Source organism: Cinclus cinclus, unplaced genomic scaffold (assembly GCF_963662255.1).
Source record: "Cinclus cinclus unplaced genomic scaffold, bCinCin1.1 SCAFFOLD_145, whole genome shotgun sequence".
In the NCBI taxonomy this organism is placed as follows: Eukaryota; Metazoa; Chordata; class Aves; order Passeriformes; family Cinclidae; genus Cinclus; species Cinclus cinclus.
This window is the reverse complement of record NW_026912125.1, coordinates 197,535-221,054: the sequence shown is the minus strand read 5'-3', so window position 1 is coordinate 221,054 and position 23,520 is coordinate 197,535. Positions and strand designations below refer to the sequence as shown.

The window sequence follows — 23,520 nt, the reverse complement described above, 5'->3', positions numbered from 1 at the left end:
CTCATGATGCTTCTGCCCTCCATGAGGCTTCTCCACCAGCTCTGAGCTCCGCCTGGATCTCCCAACACCTTCCCGGCACAGGGAGGGTCTTTCCTCCTTAGAGCTCCCTGGGCTGGCTTTGCAAATCCTCCTCCTGCAGGATCTCTGGGGCTTTTTCCTCCTCCTCCATCTGCTCACGCCTTGGGAATGAGAAATCCTGGTTTGGGAAAAAAACAAGACAAGACGGCCTTGCTACTGGGGGTTCCTTCTTGCCCAAGTTCAACTCAGGAAGTCATTGGGCACCTGGTCTCTGTAAGAACCTCCAAAACACCAAGATTCAACCCAAAAATCCTCCAAACATCACGACACAGATCCCAAAACTCCCCTAACACCAAGATTTAGCCAAAACCCCCTACAAAAAACAAACACTCAGCACGCACAAGAAAACAAAGCCCCAACATTTAGGCCAATAAAGCTCAGAAACACCAAGATTCACCCCTGTGAAAATCATGGATCCCCCTCTCAGGTCACCTACTGCATGTGATGGGAACAACGCTCCTGGGGCCTGGGGAGAGGCTGCAGACACAGGGAGGGGTGGAACCTTGTGCTGCTTTCCCTTTCTCCTCCTCCTCCTGTGTCCCCACTCTTCCTCATACTCCTCTTCCTCCTATTATTCCTCCCCCTCTTGCACAAACCCATCTTCTCCTCCCACGTGCATCATTTGAACATTTCGTTCTTGAACTCTGCTTCTCCCTCCCTCCTCCTCTTGCCGCAGGCACCCTCACGGGCCACGGCTCCCTTCTTCCCCTCAAACCCACAGCTTCCCACTGGAGGGGCAGGGATGGAGCTGGGCCAGGTCGGGCTGGGGCAGGTCGGGCTGGGGCAGCGCTGGGCTCTCGGCCGCTCCCGCCCGCACTCGGCCCCCACTAGCAGCCGCTCCTGCCAGGACAGCACGGGGGGGCCCGGCCCTTGGCGCTCCCCACCCCATGACTGCATTCCAGGGGACAGAGCTCCAGAGCCAGGCTAGGAGAGATTCAGGACAAACTCCCTGGCCTGAGGGACAAAATGTGTTTATGGATGGCTCCTCAAGGGCTGGAGAAGGGACAAGAGCTCCAAGACACGCTCTGATTAAGGAAAGGGAATTAGACCAAGCCCAGGTTACCGCCCACATGGTCAGCTCAACCGGCAGAGCTGTGTGTGCCTGCAAGAGCCTGGGACTGAAATGCCCCCTGCAGGAAGGCTCAAATATCTTCTGGTGACAGCATGTCAGCCAACGGGCCGGCAAAAGCAAATCGGAATTCTTCAGCAATCACTGCATCTCTCCTTAAGGCATTTCCACAACAAATACTTCCAAGATAAGGGATTGGGGAAGCAACAGACTCACATGGGGAACTCATTTTACAGCAAAGACCCTTCAGCGGCTATGGCTGCTTTAGGAATACCACAGGGACCTCCACAAGCCCTGGCACCCCCAGAGCTCTGATCAGGTAGAAAGAATGAAGAGGGAAATAAAGAAACTCCTTTGCAAGCTGCTGATAGAAAACCAAGATGCCATGGGTAAGGCTTTTACCATTGCTTGGGCAAGAATAAGTGCCAGAGCAGACACTCAATTCTCTCCCTTCTAACTGGTGTTGGGAATTCCTTACCCTGCTAATTCCCCACCCACTAGGGGTGCAGATAAGGGATACATATTTCAAACAGTCTGTGACCACAATCCTGTCTCTTGCAAATCTCTCCCACAGGAAGCTGGGCTGGCACAGAGCCTGCCTTGGCACTTTGCTGCTCACGCATCCAAGCGGGACATCGGCTCCTGCCTAAGGACTGCAAAGAAGCACCACTGGTGGCCAAGTTGGCCCGGCCCATTCCAGGTGTCCCTGAGCACAGAAACAGCCGCCAGCACAGCTCAACACAGGGGGACCCCTCACCCTCGGCTCAGGGTCTCTGAAGCCCCGGACATTTGGACTTCCCGGCTGCAGCACCAGCATGGGAGGCTGCCACTGACCCTGCCCTGAAGGCAACGCAGCAGCAGCAGCAGCAGCCAGGGCTCCACAGCGGGGCAAGCCCCTGGGCCTGCCCACAGATCCTCTGCTGAAATCCTCTGCCTGGGCACCCTCCTTCGGCATCTCCAGCACTGGGGACAATCCTTGCTGCCACTGCTGGAGCTTCGCTGCTTTCTGTGCCTGCACTCCCACAGCTGCTGGGGAAGACAGCGGCAGAATTCCACTCTGCCTCTCAATTCCACTCACACACTGGCTGCCTGCGAGTCGATGCTTGGAAAATACACAAAGATCTAATTTTTTGGAACTCTCATTTCACTACTCAGGCTCGGTTTCCCTTGCCCTTGGGGAAGGTTACACCACTCAACAGAGGTGAGTTTAACATCTCAACAGACTGGAATAGCCCAAAAGATATCCACAAAGATAATGACCATCAACAAAACATAAATGAACACCAAGGAACACCCACCCCACACACTGTCCCCTGCACAGTAGGAGACACCTGGTCTGGAAAAGGCCGACAAGGAAATCCAGGAGTCTGGACCTAATTAACCTCAGAGGGGGAGAAATCCGGGTCCACTAGGAAACCAAATAGTGAGAACTACACAACTTGGAAGCAATGAACATTAAAGCAACGCATTGCAATGGGTTCAGACTATATACAGTTTAGGAATAATCTAGTAAAATGCATGTGTCATGGCATGATTTTCTCTGCACACCTGGGCTATGCGTGGATGAAATTATTTCTGTCACCCATCCTGACCAGAATCAAGTAACGCCTTGACTCTCTAACACTAAAGATAGTCTTGGAGAGTTTTTGTTTTTCCCGCAGTTTCAGTGACAAAAATTACACCATTAGAATAATTTTTCGTTAATAATCCAACTTTTCTACTGTCACTTGGGCCAGGGAAGTGACAATCAATTTTTACAGCTAGGAGAAGCAGAAAAAACTTGATTGCAATGGAAATTTTTGGGTATCTTCGTCAATGGCTATTAGTGATGGCAAAACTTCCATCTGGGTTTTATGGTGCTTGCCTTTAGGCTGCATTTTGCAAAACGAGAAGAGCTTTAAGGATGAAGCTTTAAAGCATAAACAGTTGATAGAATACTGTTTAAAAGAAAAAAAAAAGGATAAAAAAATAAAGCAAATTCTGTAGGTCCACCTGTGAGTTATCCAATGGCTGCTCTGGAAGAGAAGCAATGGCTCCAGGCAGCCAGGAGAGGAGCTTTAGAAATGCAAATTAACACTGCTGGGGCAAAGTGTGGAAAATGTACCCAGGTGTTCTTGCCTGGGGGAGGAATTGGGCTGATTCCCTCTGTCCCCCACCCCAAGCTCTGCCTGCTTGCACAGGTGGAATTTGCACAGCTCAAGACAGAGTCCATAGTGTGGATATCTGACTGCAACAGAAACTGGTTAAGCTGCAAAGGGAAACAGCAAACAGAGAAGGTTGTGAAAACTTTACTATCAAATGTCAGAGGGAACCATCCCTCTCCCCACTCCAACACGTGCTGTCACTGCCCAGGTTATAGAGGGTGTACCAGAGCACTGGGGTGTTTTTGCGAGCCTAGAAAAATCAGTTGGGAATCCAAGTATGTGATGATTTAATTAGAGAAAAGTGATCAATTGATGCATCCCTGGCTGCAAGGCATTGCCAAAAATGGGGAACAGATTAGCAGACACCAGAACAAATCCTACAAATCCATGGACCAGCCCCTGAGGGATTCCCAAAGGAATTCATATCAGGTGAAAGAAACTCCATACATAATTTCAGTAGCATAATAAGGTTTAAATTTGATTATTATAATTATTGAAAGACTATATTATCATTCCTCAAAATAGTAATAACCCAGACAGCTCCAGCTCCTGACCTTCCTACCAATCAATCCACTGAAATGAAGAATAAGACATTGCACCATGTCTTGGGATCAGATTAGCTATTAACAGAAGGAGGAGGAGTTTCAGAAAATTAAATGACTCAAACCACTGTTTGTAAATAGATGATAACTGAAAATCGGCAAAACTGATAACAAAGGAAATAAGAAAGTAGCTCAAGTATCAGTCCAAACAGGGAAAGGATGGGAATGGGACAGGTTTTCGTGGTTCCATGGCAGACCATGGCTTAAACGAATTCTGCTCCTCCTCTGATGTGCTGCAGCAACTCTCATCTTTTTACCATGCCCCTTTTGACACCTTGCTCAGTGCAGTTCATTCTGCAGGTGAGCAAGGCCATGCAGGTGGCAGCCAGGCCTCCCGATCCAGAAACAGCTACAAAAGGACAGGCTAGGAGGTCACAGAGAACAATCCCAAAAGCAAAGAGGACCCAGGAAAAGAGAGCGAGTCAATGGAAATTAAAAGTTAGTAAAGAGACCTCTTGAGAAAATGAGGAGGGATTGAAAGCAGTAAGATTAATATCGTAGTAGAGGTGCATATTAACGAGGACATGCAGCAGCCGGATCGGGAAGTCCTGGACCTGCCAAGTACCTCTGCCAGCGGGGAAAGGGAGAGGGAGACGCGGCCGAGAAAATGAAAATAAAAAGGAGGCTGCGTTTCAGAGACCGCATGGCAAATGCCGCAGGGCCTCTCCCTCTGCTCATCAATAAAGTCACTTCTCCAGGACTCCTCTGTCTCCTTTGTGCACACAAACCTCTGGCGACGGCAATTTTCCCGCACAGCCCCGGGGACAGGGCAGCCACCTGTGTCCTGCCCACAGGAACCGGGACGAGCCGGCGCTGCTCCGGCACCGGCTCCGGCCGAGCTCCCAGCGGGAAGGAGACCGCGGGCAGCCGCTCCCGCAGCGCCCCCAGCCCAGGGGCAACACGGGCCGGGCACGGGACAACGAACCCGACAGAGCCCCCCGCCGCCCCCTCCGCCCGCAGCGAGCCCTGAGCCCCCGCAGAACCGAGCGCGGCTCCCACCTGCGCTGGGGCCGCCTCCGAGCTCCGCCGCCGCCGCTCCCGGGCCCGCACACACGCTCCGGCAATGGCGCCTTAGCTCCGCCAGGGGCGCTCTGGGGGCGGCACCGGGGCCGGGCTTCTCCCCGCTCTGCCCAATCAGCGCGGCAGAACGAGGAGTGACGGCACAATAGGCCAATCGTAGCGGGGGGCGGGGCAGAAACTACCCCTGCTCCCCCGGGTATTGCACAAGCCCAACAAAAATATTTACAAAAGGTTCTACATGTTCAAACATTTTAGCACAGTTTCTCCCCCTCCTACCTTTTTCAGGCATGTGTAGTTGTCCCAGTCCTGATGATTTGTTACTTGTCAATACATTCAACAAGTTCCTACTCCTTCATTGGGTAACGTTAACAAAACACCACCTTCACAAACATCACAACACAACATTCGCATTAAAAGATCCCACATTTCCCATCCCCACAGAGCCATTCCCCAGTGTGGATGTTCTGGTGTTCCCTCAGGTGGGAGCTGTAGCAGAAGCTCTTCTCACATTCCAAGCACTTGTGGGGCTTTTCTTCTTCCTCCATCCAGCCATGGCTTGGGAATGACAAATCCTGGTTTGAGGGGAAAAACAAGTTGGGGGTTCCTCGGGCTGGGGGCTCCTCCTGCCCAAATCCATCTCTAGAATGTAGGAGGTGTCTTGCATCCATGAAATTCTCCAAAATATCAAGATTCAACCCAAAAAAACCCTCCAATGTGTTCCCTATCTCTGATCTCTCCACTTTGGGGTCCCAGAGGTTTCCCTTCCTTTGGATGATGGGAGTCCAATGGCTCCAGGGGTTCCCCCTTCTCCAGGGTCCTGCTTAGGGATGATCCATGGGCTTTTGGGGGGTCCATGGGGTCCCTTCTTCACTGATGCCTCACTTCGAGATCCCTGGGATCCCAGAGGTCCCTCCCCCCCATTCCAGGCTGCCAGGGACCCCCCAGCTCTGGGATCACCCCTCTCTGCTCTCCCTACTCTAGAGGTCTCAGGGGTTCCTCTCCTCTGCTCTCCCAGGTGTTCCCAGGGCCAATACTGGACCCCCTGCCAATACTGGACAATGGCCACATGGACCCCCAAATATCCCCCCAGGAGGCTCATCTTTCGGGTCCTGCAAGATCCAAACACACACACAGGAAAAAACCTCCCAGGGATACCAGATGATATTTGGGGTTCAATTCTGCAATATGCGAGCTCCAAACACACCCCAATTAAAAAAATCCCTCTCAGGGACCCCCCCGATAGGATTGGGATGAGCTTTCCCTCCCTGCTGACCTGCAGGATGCGGTGGGGCTGATGGTCCCGGGGGCTGCAGCCACAGGGAGCACTGGAACCTCCTGTTTCTCCTTCTCTGTCTCCTCCTGCTCCTCCTTTTCCTATCTCCCTTCTCCTGCTCCTCCTCCTTCCTAATCCCACCTCCTCCCCAGTTTCTGCATTCTGTATATTTAGAGTGGAGAACCTTGCTTGTTTTTAGAACTAGAACAAAGATCCCAGATGGAACAAGCCTTGCTGGTTTTAGTCAGAAGCATCAGTGACTAAAGGTCATGTTTCCTTTGATTTTGTCCCGTCCTTGCTCCTCCTCAGCGTTCAGACTGGATTATGGGGTGCCCTTGTTTGCTGCATTTGCAGAGTTCCTCTTGGATCCTTTGGGCAGTAGGCTGTGCCCTGGGAGGATTCTTTGTGCTCCTTTGTGACATAGGAGAACCTTCCAAGTGGTTTTTGCGTGAGCTGCTGCTGTGATGTCACAGGAACGTTGCCACATCCCAGTGGTGTTCCCATTGCTGTGGGACAGAGGCCTCAGTGCCCGGAGCAGCGCTGGGTGCCTGCTGATTGCCAGAGGATCCTCCTGCCCGAGGCATTCTCAGCCCAGCCCCTGACGTGTGTCCTTCTGTGCTTGCAGGGCTACAGTCTGCAGACGTGTGCAGCACAGCCAGAATGATCCAGCCAGTGGTTGCTGCAGTTTGCACTCTGTACTCTGTGGCTTATTCAGGGTATTTTTTAACCCACTTGGCAAGTAAGTTGACCTTTTCCCTGGCTGCAGCATCTGTGGCGTTGGGCTTGCTGTGTGCTTTCTGTTCTTCCTCTGGACCCCAGTTGACTTTGTAACCAAATTGCCATGAAGACACCATTAGATTGGCAGAGCTCCTGCCAGCAGCTGCAGCTGAAGAAGGGGGTGTCTACAGCCAGCGAGGCGTTTGCAATGAGGCCCGCACGGGTTCTGTTCCCTCAAGCAGGGCGTCTGTGGCAGTGGAGCCTAGAACTCCCTCCATTTGCTGGTCCAGCCAAGAACCGACACAGCCCAGTATTTTGTGCTGCTCTTTTGCTTGCTCTGTGAAGGGACTGTGGCTCCTGGAGGGATGCTGTGAAAGCAAAATGCTCTCTTGGGGTTGCCTTGCTCTGTGGCACTTCCCACCACAGGCAGTTTTTTTTCCTACCAGCATCTGGTTCATGTTCCCTCTCCCACTGCAGGGCACCTCATGCGTGGATCCCAAGCAGCTCCTCCTTTGGTGAGTGGGAAGAAACCTTTGGTGTTCAGAATTGTGCAGCAAGTTGTGAGCTCTGTGTGTGGCAGCTGAGTGCCATCCTGGGAGGCTGAAGGAAAGCTCCTGTCATGGTCTTTGCAGCAGCAACAGCAAAGGGATCCCTGGCAGTTTTCTCCTTTTCTGCTGAAGAGTTTTAGAAGAGCTGCAAGCCTGGTTTTGCAGGTAGAAGACTGGCCTTAGCCACGGTGAAATATCAAATTCCCAACAATAAGTGGCAATGTCAACTTTAGCCCATTGTTAGTTTGGACAACTCTGAACTTTGTTTCTGCATAGCGCAGCTGGATGAGTAGCTGAGGATAAATAAGGTGATAACTGAGATAGAACTTCCTGTCCCTCACACTACTGCCTGTCCACAGGGCGGAAAAGCTGCACCAGCGCCTCCTCTGGCTCCCTCTGCTTCCAGAGAGGAAGAAGACAGCAGTGAGCTTCCTGCTGTTCTGGGGGATGAGGGCGAACACCCCGTGGTTTGGGAATACAACGGTGAGGCTCCCGCAGTGTGGGACAAGGACAGCGGACATCTCCCGGCGTGCGACGAGGATGGTGGATGTCCCCTGGAATGGGATGAGGATAGAAAAGCTCCCACAGCGTGGGATGATGGCCAACCTGCAGCATTTTGGGAAGAGGATGGAGAACCTGCAGCTCTTTGGGAAGAGGACGGAGAACCTGCCTCTGCTTGGGAAGAGGACACTGAACCTCCCTCTGCTGTGGGATCCTGGGCTGAACATTCTGACAGCAGCACAGCCTCGCAGCCAGAGGGGAGAGGGGAGTGGTGCCTGATGCAGCTGAGTACGTCTGTTCTGTTCCTGTGTGCCAGAGCAGGGTGCTGTGCGTGTGTCTCTGCATGAGCTGCACCTCGTGCTGCTCTGCAGCTGAATGTCACGGAGTCATTTACTGTCCTTCCCCAGCTGAGACCAAGGGGCTCATGGCCCCAGGGAGTGGGGCTGCATTCTGGCTCTGCTGCAGGGCAGGGTCTCCATCTGGGAGGGAGCATCTTCCGTGTGGTTTCTTTCAGGGAGCATGGTGAGCGTGGGGGAGCCTGCTGAGAAATACCTGGAACTGGAGCAGATTGGCCAAGGGTAAGTGCATGGCAGTTACTTATGCACAAGCAGGGCCAGGTATTTGGCTGGTGCAGGATCAAGTGAGAAGTCAGGAGAGACCTTCAGACACTGGGGTATGATCCTGCTGTCTCTCAGTCCTAATCCAAATTGGTAACTGTGGTCAGAAGGCACTGTCAAAGGCCTCTGAGGCTGGCAGTGTCCCGCCTGCAGCAAGGAGCAGGACCTGGAAGATCTTCAGTGCCTGGAATTTGATTGCCTTAAAGAGCAACTCACGTGGTGACCTGGTCACCAGTCAGACTCTTAGAAAACAGTTCTCAAGAAAAACTAGGAAGTGCTTTTCCCAGCACAGGTAGTAAACACCATACATTCAGTAACAGACACAGAGCTGCTGCACTCGAGAGGCAAATGCATCACCTGCCTGATGGCAGGGCCCCTGTGGATCCTGCAAGTCTTAGGCAGGAAATGCAAAAGAATGTAATGCATTATTTTCCAGGTTTTTAGACACCCACCCCCCACCTCAGGTTTTGAACTAAAGGAATTCAGTGTAGATACTTGGGATTTGCTCCATCCCTTTTCCTTCATGTTGGCCTCAGTTTTCTCTTGCACAGCTTGCATGGCAGCTGCTGCTCTGGTGTTTGAAGGGTTGATGCACCCAGGTGTTTTGTGAATGCTGCAGGCAGCAGAGATCTCCTGTGTGGGCTGGCTTTCACTCCCAGGGCCTAAAGCACTGCTTCTTTCTTCTCTGCTGTTTTGTCTCCAGGGCTTTCGGAACTGTTTATAAAGGACTCGACAGGGCCACTGGAGGAGAGGTCAGTGCCAACATGTCCAGCACGTCTGGCAGCTCTCAAGGGCTCTCCCCTCTGCTCGGAGCTATGGCTGGAGCTTTGGGGGCCCAGCAGAGCTTTCCTGCTCAGGCTGCTCCTCTGAAGGCAGAGCAGTGTCAGCCTTCAGAACACAGCTGGGACAGACTTGGTCCTTCTGAAGTGCCCAAAGGAATGCAAGGAGGGCAGTGGTGTCTGTAGTCTAAAACCGTGAATGCGTCAACTGGTGGAGACTGAGGCCCAATTTCTCTTCATCCCAGCCTTGGACAGGAACGCTATTTAGCAGTTTTTCCATCCTGCTTTTCATCTTCAAAGGATACCTCATGGCCTAATTAGGGAGAGATCCTGCTTGGGCTCAGTTTGGGGTTCTAGTCCTACTGCAGCTGCTCACAGAGAGAGAGGGAGAGGGAGAGGAAATGAGAAGATGAATGCCCAGAGCAAAGCTCTCTCCTAAACCCTGCAGTTGTGTTTGAGTCTGGTGTCAGTGACAGCCTGTGACAGGATTCATGTGAGCAATGGATGTGCGTGTTTGCTTTCTTGTGCAACCCCAAACAGAGCAGTGGCATTTGAAATCATGACCAAATCCCATAGAATTGCTAAAGGGTTCTGGGCTGTTTTGCTCTGTTTCACAGGACCAGAATGACCTCCTGCTTGCAAAATGTGTTTAATAATAATAATGATGTTGATGATCGTCATCATCATCTTCAGAGTGGTGGTAAACTAAGGCCATTTGAGAAGACTGTAGGTGCAGAAAATGTTGTTAGAGCTTTGAGGCTGACAGCTGAGGGACCATTTCTGCAGAGCTTACAAGGCCAAATGTCTCTGGCCACGTGTCCTGTAAGCAGCCCACAGTGAGCAGAGAAATGGGCTGTGGGAACGGCACTTGCTGAGCTCTGGTGTCCCATCCCGAGGCAGTTTGGCACAGCCTGGCTCCGCTGCTCCAGAAATATTTGCTCCATGTTTGCTGTGGTCTCCTGCCGCAGACCCCTCCAGTTAAAGGTCTGCAATGTCGCTTCAGGTGGCCATAAAGAAAATGAGTCTCGGAGAGCAGAACAGGGAACGAGCTGTGAATGAGATCCTGGTCCTGCAAGGCAAGAAGAACCCCAACATTGTCAACTCTTTGGACAGGTGAGTGCTTCAGCTCTTAAGCCATGCAAGGACCCTGCGTTCATCTTTCATCTGTGGTCTGTAGCCTGTTCTGAAAAAGCCTGACCCAGCCATATCTTCCCAAAACAATAGCCTGGCAGTTCACTCCCTCCATGCTTTTGTTTGTTTTTTTCTTCAAGGTGACCCCCTTTGCTGTGTCTTATGACAAGTGCTGATAAACCATGGCAGAAATTATTTCCCTTGGTTTCTTCTTTCCAACTCGTTTCCATTGCTGCAGATGCCAGGAAGCCCAGGTTTCCAGAAGTGCCTCATTTGCCCATTTTTCAATGGCCTTGCCAGTTTGTGAAGGCACTTTGTGCAAGGTTTTCCAAACAGTTGATAATTTTTGTCCCAAGTGCTGGACAGCCTCCTTGCCTGGATAACTCTGGAAGTTGTGTTGCCTTGTTCTGGAGGGAATGGTGGAACTGATGAGTTCAGACGCTGAACCAGCTGGGGGCAAGTCTTGTGGTTCCACATTGATCTGGGCTGTTGCTAAACTGCATTTTTCACTTGCTTGCCATCTAAGGCATCTCCTTTCTCACAGGTGTCTCCTTCTCCTTCAGACTGTGTAGATTCCAAGGCCTGTGCAGGCTGGCAGGAATGTCTCTCTGTCTGATTCTACTCTCATTGACAAGTGACCTGGAAACACAACTCCACTTGAGGCTTTTCCATGGGGGAGTTGAGCAGTGCACATTCACCTCCATGCCGCTGTTTTCCTCTCCCAGCTTCCTTGTTGATGAAGATCTCTGGCTGGTGATGGAATACATGGATGGAGGAACTTTGCAGGACATTGTCACACAGACACGCATGGCTGAAGGAGAGATGGCAGCTGTCAGTCGGGAGGTGAGGGATCCTGCTTGTGCTTCCCGTGGATTGGACACCATGGTCCTTCCAAACAGGGTGTGAGAACAGGAGTGGCTCCATGCTCAGGGCTTTGTTTCCGTGTTGCTTTTATGAACTGGAGAAGAAAGAGCCTCTGAAGTGAACGACCTGCAGTCTCACTACACTTCTACTCTGTTCTTGTCCCCTTTCCTGCTGTTGTGGTACTCTCTCTGTCTTATTTTAGTTGATTTGCTGTTCTCAGCTTTGCCTTGAACCATTTGCCTGGAGCTTGTCTGCACTGTCTCCTGGCCTGTCGCAGCAAAGTTGCTGCCGGGACAATTCCAAACTGCCCTTTCTTGTGTGATGTATTCTGGCCATTGATTTTTACCCTTGTGTTTCTTGTTCTCTCTCAGTGTCTGCAGGGCCTGGATTTCCTCCATTCCAGCCGGGTGATCCACAGAGATCTGAAGAGCTCCAACATCCTTCTGGGAATGGACGGCTCTGTCAAACTGGGTGGGTGCTCCTGGCCAGGCACGGTGCTCCCAGGGTGTGAGTCTGAGGCTGTTTCCCAGTGACAACCAGAGCCCCACAAGTGCTGCTGGTGGCACTGCCCGGCTGCTGCTGCCAGCTGAGAGCAACTGCCCCGCACAGAGAGCTCAGGAGAGGAGCAGGGTGTCAGGAGTGGCTTTGCTCTAGGTGTGGCCCTTCCAGAAGGATGGGAGTTGGAATCTAAACTTCAAGGGAATCAGTAAAAGCCACTGCATGAAAGCTGAGGGTTTCTTTAAGGGTCCAGTTCCATCATTCCTTGGCCACAGCCCTGAGGACTTTTCCAGCTGACTTCAGTACTGCATTCTCAGACTGAGAGTGGGGAATCTTTGTGCTTGGTTTCCTCATTCCAGCTGTCTTTGACAGTGTTTGTTTCTGTCCTCAGCTGATTTTGGCCTCTGCGCTCAGCTCGGCCCTGAGCAGGACCAGTGCAGCTCCATGGTGGGCACTGCTCACTGGATGGCCCCAGAAGTTGTGACCAGTTCTCCTTATGGCCCCAAGGTGGACATCTGGTCTTTTGGTATTGTGACCATCGAGATGGTGGAAGGAGAACCTCCTTACTTCAAGCAAACAGGGGCTATGGTAAGAGGCAAATTCTCCAGTGTTTGCAGAGGCCTGTGAGCACAGGCTGGCCCTGCACTGGGAGGAGCAGCTGGAGGTTTCTGCACATTGGGAAGGGAACTCCCAGAGGACTCGAGCCTGAGCACAGATGAACATTCGGCAGTCTCCAGCAACAATTTGCTTTGGGTTTTAAGTTGTTGCAGCTCTTCCGTCTGTGAGGATGACCTGAAAACGCAAAGCCAGTGTATCAGCTCTAATGTTATCTTGCAGAAAAACCCCAAACCAACCCCAAAATCCACCCCCAAACCCTACAAGTTTTCTGAAGGACTTTCTAAAAGAGCCAGATCAACTCCCCCTGATTTTTCTCACTGGGAAACTTGTCTAAAACATGAAGAGCATTGCTTACCACACCCCTAGTCCAACATATTTCCTTCCTGGTCCGAGCTGCTTTCTCTGTCATCAAGCCGGAGCTTTCAGCAACCCAAACCTCCTGTTCCTTGCCTGGCAGTTTCCGGGATGGGGCATCAGGAATGCATTTACTTCAGGGTCAGTGGCACTGCAGACATGTGTTTGATGTAAGAATCCTTTGATATAACACATGCCGGCCACACTGGCTCTTGGAAATGGCCCGTAAAGCTGGTATTTGGAGAAGCAAAAATGTGCTATTTCTGATGCAGGTTCCTACTAATAACGTCAGCCAACGAAACTGGCTCTCAGGGCAAGATCATTTGGATGTTGCAATGGCTGCGGCTGCACCAGGGTTTGGGGGTTTTGGCTGGCATAGAAAAATGAGCCGTGAGCAGTACCTCTGCCAGGGAGGAAACTGCCCCCGGAGCTGGGGCTGAGGAGCCAGGGTCGATGTGAGCACTCGTGGGTGTGAAGGAAGCCGGCAGAGCCCTGGGTTTGCTTTTCCTGCAGGCTCGCGCTCTGATCCGGCAGAACGGGACCCCGCAGCTGCAGGAGCCCAGGCGCCTGTCGGCTCTGCTGCGGGACTTCCTCGAGTGCAGCCTGGAGCCGGACGAGGAGCGGCGCTTCTCTGCCCAGGAGCTGCTGCAGGTGAATGCGAAGCGGCTGCAGGGGAAACAGCAGCACGAGGGAGGGAGGGAGGGGTTTTCTTGGGGGGCCCCCCCTCCGCCAATCTCCAGTCTCGCTGCTTTTCACGAGCAAAGCAAGCAGAGCCCTCGCCTGCTTTGGGCTGGCAGGGTCCTTTCGAGGTCATCTGCACCTGCTAACCCACAGAGCAGGGACATCTTCAAGTGGCTCAGGTGGCTCAGAGCCCTGTCTGACCTGAGTTTGGATGCTTCCAGGGAGGAGGCACCTCCCACATCTCCGGGCACCCTCTGTCAGTGTTTCCCCAGTCTCCTGATAAAAGAATTCTTCCTTCGACCCAATCTGAGCCTGCTTCCCCCTCTTGAGTTTCAAACCATTCCCCTTCGTCCAGGAACTTGACTCTAGAAAGTAATGGTTCATTTCTTTCTTTTTTATCCTTTGGACAGCACCCATTTTTATCATCAGCCAAGCCTCTCTCCAGCCTGACCCCTCTGATCACTGCAGCAAAGCAACGGCGGGTGCAGCAGAGGAGATGAAACATCTGAGAACAGCTTTTTGTGACAGTAGTTAGGTCTAGTTAGGTAGGGTAGTTAGGACTGCTAGTTAGTTAGGGTCGTTAGGAGAGCCTGTTTGTTATGGCAGGTTTTGGAATAAAAAGTCTCTTAAAACCTCAACACCCTTGTGCTCCTTCCTTCTCCCCCTGTGACTCAGCTGCCCCGAGCAATGCGAGGAAACAGGGTCAGGGACTTGTAGATAAGAGATGATCACTTCCAGAAAATGGCACTAATTGACGTGGACTGTTGTTCAGCTAAGGCCGTGTTAAATTCTTGAACTAGATAAGAACAAAGACTTAGGAGAATTATGAATACTGTTTTGTTTTACTAAAAAGAAAGAAAGATTCTTTTTTAAAAAAGCGTATGTGTGTGTGCGTGTGTGCATATTGCAGGGGGAGATGTAGTAGACGGACTGGGAAGTCTGAACCTTCCAAGGTACATCCCCGGTGTGGGGATGGGGGAGGGAATGGAGAATAAAGGGAAAGCCGGCAAGGAGGGAAGGGGGAGGGGAAGAAGTTTTCCTAGGAAATATTTTACTTCTCATTCTCTTGCTCAGTCTTGCTTGATAACAAATTCACTTAATTTCCCCAAATCAGATGCGTTGACCAGAGATTAAACTCTCCCCGCCCTTATCCAGACCGTCGAGCCTTTCCTTATGTGCTCTGTTCCCCGCCCAGGGTGAGGAGGCAAGGCACAGAGAAGTTTTGGCCTCTCTCATGCATCCCCTGCTCCGGCCCGGGCACCTGCCGAGGCTGCAGGTGGGTCCCAGCTCCATCCTGGACTCACCCCCAGCTCCCAGCGCCCTCAGCTCCCGGTTACACCGAGGTCCCGGTGGTTCAGGGCAGCAGCGGTTCCTTGGCCTCCTGCCGGGCCGGGCCCAGCGCCAGGACTGCTCCTCAGGCGAGGCTTCCGAGAAATGCCGGAGCTCGGGAAAACGGAGGCGAGTCCGTGACTTGCGCAGAGCCCGCCCCTCGCTGCGATTGGCCGACTCTGCCGTCACTCCTCGTTCTGCCACGCTGATTGGGCAGAGCGGGGAGAAGCCCGGCCCCGGTGCCGCCCCCAGAGCGCCCCTGGCGGAGCTAAGGCGCCATTGCCGGAGCGTGTGTGCGGGCCCGGGAGCGGCGGCGGCGGAGCTCGGAGGCGGCCCCAGCGCAGGGTCCCGGGGACGGGGCAGCCACCTGTGTCCTGCCCACAGGGTCCCAGTGGCTCCCAGTCATCCCCGGTATGGTTCCTTTCCCTCTCAGTGCTGCTCAATAAGAGTCCAGTGTGGCTCCAGTCAATTCCAGTATGAACCCAGTCTCACCTTCTATGATGCCATTTGCCCCCGCTGGGGTCCCAGTTGCTCCCAGTATAAGTCCAGTCACCCCAGTATGATCCCTGGAACTCCCAAACACTCCCGCTGAATCCGGTTTGATCTCTGGCACCTCCAGTATGATCCCAGTTGCTCCCAGTACTATGCCAGTCCCTGCAAGTGTGACCCTGTCAGTCCCAGTATGACCCCAGCATGGGGCAGCTGCTCCCAGTATGATCCCAGTTACTGCTGCATTATTCCAGTTTCTTCTATTCACCCCTACTACAGATCTCATCACTCCCAGTATGATCCCAGGATGATCCAGGCCACTCCTGGGCTCTCCCAGTATATCTCGGTTGTCCACTGCATGCTCCCAGTTGCTCCCAGTAGCCCTCAGTGTGGTCCCAGTATATCCCAGTATGATCCCTGGTGCCCCAGTTCTGCTCCCAGTGGGTTGTTGTCCCAGTCCCGGTGTACCTCGCTGTCCCAGTCTGTCCCAGCGCATCCCAGTCTGTCCCAGTCCCTTCCCAGCAGCTGCCATCCTTTCCCAGATCCTGCCCTGCCCTGCCTCATTTCCGGGCACTGGGACCCCCCTGCACCCCCTTTCCCAGGAATTGTCCTCTGCCAGCCCCTGGATGCCCTGTTTCCGTGACCCCAGGGACCCCCGGACCCCCATTCCCGGCCAGCCCGGGGCACCTCACCCCCAGGCCTCCCTTTCCTGGGAAACCCGCACTGGGCACGGGGCTCTCCGGCCGCTGGGGGATTTATGATCACCCAAACGAAAGGGAAAGAACAGGAGAGAGAGGGAGATTGGGAATCAGGGATCGGGGTCACAGAGCCCAGTCCTGCTCTGCCGGGGGTGGGACCCGGTCCCGCAGGAAAAATTGGATCCGCGGATCGCGGTGCTCCCCCTGCTTCGGGCCGAACCCGGCGGGTTCCAGGCAGAGTTTGAGCGCAGGGCCCGGGATCCCAGTCCAGCCCAGCCCAGCCTGGGGGTCCCGCTGGACGTGGCTGTGCGGGGTCCCAGATGGATCCTTGAGGGACCCACAGGGGACCCAGGAGGGGATCCAGGTGAATTCCCCGGAGTTCCCCATTTTTCCCATCCTCCCCACGCTCCCTCGGGCACTTTCACTTTCCCATCTCTTAAACTGCGCCACGGCTGCGAGTGGGGACGGCTGCGATGGCTCCAGCGCTGGGTCTGGGGGTGCTCATGGGGCTCCTGGGGTTCATGGGGGGCCCGGGGTGCGCGACGAGATGTGAGTGGGACCCCCCCAAAACCGCGAATCCCCCGATCTCCAATTCCCGGGCAGCAGGACCCCCCTGAATTTCTATTCCCGAGCAGGGGGTACCCCGAGATTCCCCAGTTTGGGTCCTGTCACCCCCCCCCCTTCAATCCCCTTCCCCAGCACCGGGACCCCGCTGTACCCCCTCACCTGGCAGGGAGATCTCCCTGAACCCCCATTTCTGGTCACCGGCACCCCCTGAACCCAAATTTTCAGGCACCGGAGCTCCCTTGAGCCCCGAATTCCGGGAGGGAAACTCCCCCTTAACACACAGTGCCCAGCATGGGAACCCCTGAACCCCCATTTTTGGGCATGGAGACACCCCCGTACTCCCTTCCCCAACACCGGGACCCCCCTGCACCCCCTTATCCGGGACTGGGCACCCCCCTGCACCCCCATTCCCGGCCATCCCGCTTGTCCCAGAGCCCAGCTGCGCCCTTTTCCTCGTCTTTTGGACCCCCAGATCTCCCAAATTTCTGCCTTCCCCCAGTTCTCCATTTCTGGCGCTTCCTGGAAGGGGGTTCCTGTGGGTTTCCTGGGGTCGCCCGGGGTCCCGGGCGGTCTCAGTGGAGATCCAGTGGGATCCAGATGAATTCACTGGAATTCCCCTTTATTCATGTCTCACTTTCGCGTCCCCCAAACCGCGGCCCTGGGATCTGCCCGCCTCTCCCAGTCCCCCCTTTCCCGTGCCCCAGGGACCCCCTGGACCCCCATTCCTGCCTTTCCCTGCTCACACTTTTCTCAACACTCGAGACCTCCGGACCCCTTTCCTGGGCACCGGCACCCACTGGATCCCCCATCCCGCCTCTCCCAGTCCTTTCCTTGAATCTTGGACCCTTCCCAGCGCTCCCAGTTCCGCTTCCTTGACCCTTCGACTCGGACAGACCCCCCAGTCTCTGCGTCCCCCCAGTTCTCCAGTCCCTGCTCGTCCTGCGGGGGGGTCCTGGGAGGGATTCAGGGCAATTCCCAGGGTTTCCTCTGTCCCCTCGCCCTCCTGGCTCTCCCCCCGTCACTTTCGCGTCTCCCAAGCTGCGGTTTCGGGATCCGCCCCGGCACCGGGACCCCCCTGAACACCCCGTTCCTTGGCACGGGGACCCTCCCTGCACTTCCATTTCCGGGCCAACCCCCCTTCCTGGGCACAGAGATCCCCTGGAGCGTTCATTTCGGGCTGCCGGGACCCCCCTGCACCCCCTTCCCCAGTTCTGAAAAGCCCTGCACCCCCTTACCTGGAACCTGGAACGCCCTGAACCCCCATTTCTGGGCACGGAAATTCCACTGAACCCCCATTTCTGGGCACGGAAATTCCTCTGAACCTCCATTTTCAGGCACCAGCAGCCCTTGAACCCCAGAACCCGGGAAGGGAACCCCCCTGAACCCCATTTCTTGGGCACCGGGACCCCCTGAACCCCCATTCCGCTGCACCAGGACCCCCGTGCACCCCCATATCCAGGAATTAAACCCTTCCAAACCCTCCATTCTTCCACACCGGGACCATCCTGAACCCCCTTATCCAGCACGGGGCACCGCCTGCACCCCCTTATCCAGAACCAATGCCCCTCTGCACCCCCTTTCCAGGCCCTCCCCCTCTCAGAGACCCCAGCCCCCAATTTCCTTGACCCCAGAACCCCCTGGACCACCATTCCTGCCTTTCCCAGACCCCTCTCTCCTCTTTCCTCAACCCATGCACCCCCATTCCTGGGTACAGGGACCCCCAGGAACCCCCATTGCCCTGACTCTCCTTTCCTTGACCGTGGGAGCCCCTGAACTCCCATTAAGGAGCGTGGGGGACCCCCCTGCGCCCCCTTATTGGGCACTGGGACCCCCTCTTGGACCCCCTTCACCCCTTCGGGGCCATTCCGCCCTTCCCAGACCCCAGACCCGTCCTTTCCCTTCACCTTTGCGCCCCCAGATCTCCCATATTCCCGTGTCCCCCCAGCCCTGGACTCCCGGCGCGTTCTTAAGTGGGGGTCCCATGGGGTCCCAGGTGGTTCTCAAAGGGCTCCATGGGGTCGCAGCGGGGAATCCAGAGGAATTCTCTGGAATTCCCCCGTCCCGTCCCGTCCCGTCCCGTCCCGTCCCGTCCCCTCCCGTTCCCCCCCCCACGCTCCCTCGGTCTCTTTCGCTTCCGCGTCCTCACCTGAGAGACCGCGATCGACCCGGCGACCTGTGACGTCACTCGGACACCGGGCTGCTATTGCTGAACAGGAAATAGCGGCGCCAATGGCAGGGCGGGAGGCGGCTCAGGGGGCGGGGCCAATAGCGGCTCAGGGGGCGGGGCCGGGCGGGCTCTCAGCGGAGCAGCGCGATGGCTCCAGCGCTGGGTCTGGGGCTGCTCTTGGGGCTCCGGGGTGACCCGGGGGGCGCCACGAGAGCTGAGTGGGACCTCCGAAACTGCGACCCCCTGAACTTCCATTTCAGGGCACCCGGAACCCCCGAAACCTTCATTCCGGGGCAGGGGAACCCCTGGAATTCCCATTTTGGGTCCTGTGACCCCCCCTCAATCCCCTTCCCCAGCACCAGGACCCTCCTGTACCCCCTCATTTGGCACCCGGACCCCCCTGAACCCCTGTTCCTGAGCACGGGGACCTCCGTGATCATTCATTTCCTGGCACCGGGACCCCCCTGTAGCCCCCGTTCCTGGGGATTAGGATCCCTTTGTACCCCGAATGGAGCACGGGAACCCCCCCGAACCCCATTCCTGGGCACCGAGACACCCCCGAATCTCCATTTCCGGGCCTGGGACACCCCTGCACCCCCTTTTCGGGCATCCCGCTTTTCCCAGACCCCAGTCCCGCCCTTTGGACCCCCCCCCGGATCTCCCAAATTTCTGCGTCCCCGCGTTTTCCGCTCCCGCCGCTTCCCGAAACGGGGTCCTCGAGGGTCGCGGGTGTTCCAGGGGTCTCTGGAGGGTCGCAGCGGGGATGCAATGGGATCCAGACGAACTCCCAGGAATTCCCCCGTTCCCCCCATCCCCTCGCCCACCGCACTCCCTCGGTCTCTTTCCCGTCTCCCAGGCGGCGCCTCCAGGCTCCTCGCTTCTCCCAGCCCCAGAAGCCCCTTTCCTTCAACACCGGGGACCCCTGGACCCCCTTTGCTGGGCACAGGGACTGCCCGGATCCCCCACCCCGCCTCTCCCAGACCCTTCCTTGAACCTTGGACCCTTCCCGGCTCTCCCTGTTCCGCTTCCTGCCCCCCAGTCTCTGTGTCCCCCCCAGTTCTCCCCCCCCTGCTTCTCCTGCGGGGGGGTCCCAAGGAGTCCGGGAGGGTCCCAGGGGGGATTCTGGGCTCTGGGACCCTCCTGAATTTCTAGTCCCTGGCACTGGGAGCCCTCTGCACTCCCTTATCCCATAGAATCCCCCCTGCACCCCCTTTCCCATCCATCCCACCTTCCCCATTTCCAGACCCCCCCCTTTTCCTTGATCCTCAGACCCCCTGGGCCCCCATTCCTGTTTTTCTCAGCCCCCATCCCCCTTTCCCTCTGTATCAAGGCCCCCGAGTCCCCCATTCCGGCCATCCCGGGTCTCCCCACCTTGTGATTCCTCTTCCCTTGGCACTGGGGACCCCTGGACCCCCTTTCCTGGGCACAGGGATCCCGTGGAACCCCCATCCCACCTCTCCCACTCCTTGTATCCCCCTTTCCTTGAAACTGAGAATCCCCTGGAACCCCCATCCCACCTCTCCCACTCCTTGGATCCCCCTTTCCTTGGCACTGGGAATCCCCTGAATCCCCATTCCTGGACACTGGGACTCCATGCACCCCCTTCCCAGCTCTCCTGGTTCCCCTTTCATTGATCCATGATCCCCTCAACCCCCCCAAATCTCCGTGTGCCCCCAGTTCTCCACTCCCTGCGTTTCCTGCATGTGGGGGTGTCAGAGCCCAGCCCTGGTATCCCCCAGTTCATGTCCATTGGGTACCTGGATGGGATCCACTTCGTGCGCTACGACAGCGAGCGGGGCCGGGCGGTGCCGCTGACAAAGTGGATGGAGGATGGAGCCAAGCCGGGATATTGGGATAGGAGGACCCATAACTGTGAGAGGAGTCAGCACATGAATGCCAGAGTCATGGAGACAGTGCGGGAGCAGTACAACCAGAGCAGGGGTGAGATGGGATGGGATCTGTGGGGCTGGGATGGGATCTATGGGGTTGGGATGGGATCTGTGGGACTGGGATGTGGATCCATGGGACTGGGTTGGGATCCGTGGGGTGGGATGGGAGCTGTGGGGCTGGGAGGGGATCTGTGGGTCTCCATCAGACTCTGGCACTCCATGGGGCTGGAATGGGGCTCTATGGGGCTAGGATACAATTCCATGGATCTCTGTGGGTACAATCCCCCCAGGTCTCCACACTGTACAGCGGCTTTACGGCTGTGACCTCCTTTCCGACGGGAGCATCCGTGGAGCCTACCAGCTCGGCTACGATGGGCAGGATTTAATCTCCTTTGACCTGGAATCCAGGAGATTCCTGCAGTCCGACAGCGCTGCTGAGATCACCAGGAGACACTGGGAGCATGAAACAAACGAGGCTGAGAGCTGGACAAATTACCTGGAGCACGAATGCCCAGAACGGCTCCAGAAATACATCAGATATGGGCAGAAGGAGCTGGACCGCAAAGGTGGGAATGTGGGATTTGGGAATGGAGGACTTGTGAACATGGAAATTCGTGTGGGAATTCCATGGGCAGATCTCACCCCATCCCATTTCAGTGGGAATTCCATGGGCACATCTCACCCCCATCCCAGTCCACTGGAAATTCCATGGGCATATCTCACCCCCATCCCATTCCAGTAGGAATTCCATGGGCAGATCTCATCCCCATCCCATTCCAGTAGGAATTCCATGGGCAGATCTCACCCCCATCCCATTCCAGTGGGAATTTCATGGCCCGATCTCACCCCCATCCCATTCCTTGGGGAATTCCATGGACAGATCTCACCCCTATCCCATTCCCATGGAATTCCATGCATGTCTCTCACTTTCATCCCATTCCAGAGCTCCCAAATGACCATGTGTCCAGAAAAGAGGGACATGGGACACTGATCTTGTCCTGCCACGCATACGGATTCTACCCCAACGCAATCACAGTCACCTGGATGAAGGGGGATGAAATCTGGGATCAGGAGACGGAGTAGAGTAGGGTCGTTCCCAACAGTGATGGCACCTTCCACACCTGGGCCAGGATCAAGGTGCTGCCAGAGGAGCAGGAGCAGTACCGGTGCCGGGTGGAGCATCCCGGATTGTCTGAGCCTGGGATCTTTGCTTGGGGTGAGGCTGAGAATGTGGGAATTGGGAATTTAGAATTCCCAAATGGGGATTCCCGTCCCTCTCCTCACAATCCCGTGTTTCCCAGAGCCGACATCTGTCTGGAATCTCACCGTGGTGATCGCTGTGTCCATCTTTGCTCTCATCATCATCCTCCTCGTTGCCCTCATCGGATTCATCGTCTGGAAGCGCCGATCCGGTAACACACGGGATGGGGGTCGGGAAGGGACACAGATCCACCTGACACCGTTCTGGGAATCCTGTGCCACCCACACTGATCCCACTGTTTTTCCACAGGGAGGAGAGACAGGGATGGATACAACATAGCAGGCAGTGAGTACCAGTGAGAGATCCAGCTCTGGATCCCCTCCGTGTGGATCCCAGGATGGATCCTGGGGTTAATCCCGCTGTGTGATCTGTGCTGGAATCTCATGGATCTTCTCTTTCTGCAGGGAATGATGGGGAACCAAAGGCTTGATGGCAGGTATGGAGCGGGATCAGAGTGGGATTGCAGAGGGGTACTGGGGCAGGATGGACAGATGGGAATCAGGGAGGGATTTCAGATGAGAGCAGGGGTCCAGACCAGGATCAGATGGAATTGTGGAGTGGGATTGGGGCTGGATTCTGGAGTAGGATCAGGTTGGATGGTGGATGGATGATGGATGGATGATTGTTGGGCGTTGGTTCTTTCCCTTTTCCCTCTGTGGAATTTTCCCCATTGTCATGCTAAGATACCTGTTGACTGGGCCCTGGTGGCAAGGAGGAGGGGAGAGAAGAGTGACATCCCGTGAGATTCAAACATCCAGAAGAAGAGACAGAAGGCTCTGGCTCGGACCATTTTTCCCCCATGGAGTTTGGACGAGAAGGACCATCGTCATCTCTGCCCCATTCCTGCCATCCCATTGCTGGGAGCCATCCTCACTGCTGTCGGACCCTGCACTGCTGCCTTCTCGCTTTAACCTGCCACCATCCAGCACTCTGCTGAGCAAAGGGACCCACACCGTGAGCGGAGGGCTCTCTCCATCTCTCTCTCCCCCTGGGACAGCGCTGCCATCACCCCCAGCCCTCCTGCAGCTCTGCGGGAGCCGCCCGCCCCCAGCACCGGGAACTGCAGCTCAGGGAAGAGGTGCCTGCAGCCAAAAAACACTGGGACTGAGTTACTGTTCTGTTTGTGGCTAATTTCAAAGCTGTTGTTGTTCTTGTTTGTCTGGTTAAATATACTGGTAAACAACTGGTATTCCTATCCCCCTATCATTGCCTGAAAGCTCCCTTAATTTCAAAATCATCACAATTTGTAGAAAGGAAGGAACACATTTTTCAATTCAAGGGGAGGCTTCTGCATTCCTTAGCAAACACCTGTCTTTCAAACCAGGACACCCAGTGACCCACCAGTCCCTCCCCGTCCATTCCAAGTCCTTTTCAGTCCAATCCCTAACCTATTCCCTCTCTCCTATTGTCCCAATGCACTCCGTTCACTCACGGTGCTCCCCCATTCTCTCCAGTTTCATTCCCAGTCCCTCTCAGTACCACCCCAGCCCTCCCCATCTCTCCCAGTTCACCCCAGTTGGTCCCAGTGTGTCCTCACTCTCTCCCAGAGCTCCTCACTGTGTCCATCTCACTGTAACACTCAAGCTCCTAGCGTGGCCCCAGCTCCCCACTCTGCTCCGTGATGGA

At 55.3% G+C, this 23,520-nt stretch overlaps 2 protein-coding genes across 2 annotated transcripts; both read left to right on the top strand.

Annotated features, from left to right (window-relative positions):
- The first annotated feature begins 5,200 nt into the window (after positions 1–5,200).
- Positions 5,201–14,124, top strand: LOC134057456 (serine/threonine-protein kinase PAK 3-like). Its single transcript, XM_062514441.1, has 11 exons — positions 5,201–5,272; positions 5,406–5,513; positions 7,811–8,279; positions 8,467–8,530; positions 9,273–9,321; positions 10,352–10,461; positions 11,205–11,322; positions 11,715–11,814; positions 12,233–12,429; positions 13,327–13,464; positions 13,905–14,124. The coding sequence occupies exons 1-11, from the start codon at positions 5,201–5,203 to the stop codon at positions 13,992–13,994; spliced, it is 1,515 nt and encodes a 504-aa protein (XP_062370425.1). The 3' UTR covers positions 13,995–14,124.
- A 2,359-nt stretch (positions 14,125–16,483) lies between these two features.
- LOC134057449 (class I histocompatibility antigen, F10 alpha chain-like) lies at positions 16,484–22,330 on the top strand. The gene is given in 7 exon segments (XM_062514436.1): positions 16,484–16,559; positions 20,422–20,685; positions 20,924–21,199; positions 21,577–21,849; positions 21,935–22,045; positions 22,144–22,179; positions 22,299–22,330. Coding segments are annotated over 7 exon segments (1,062 nt in total). The 3' UTR covers positions 22,325–22,330.
- The last annotated feature ends 1,190 nt before the right edge of the window (positions 22,331–23,520 follow it).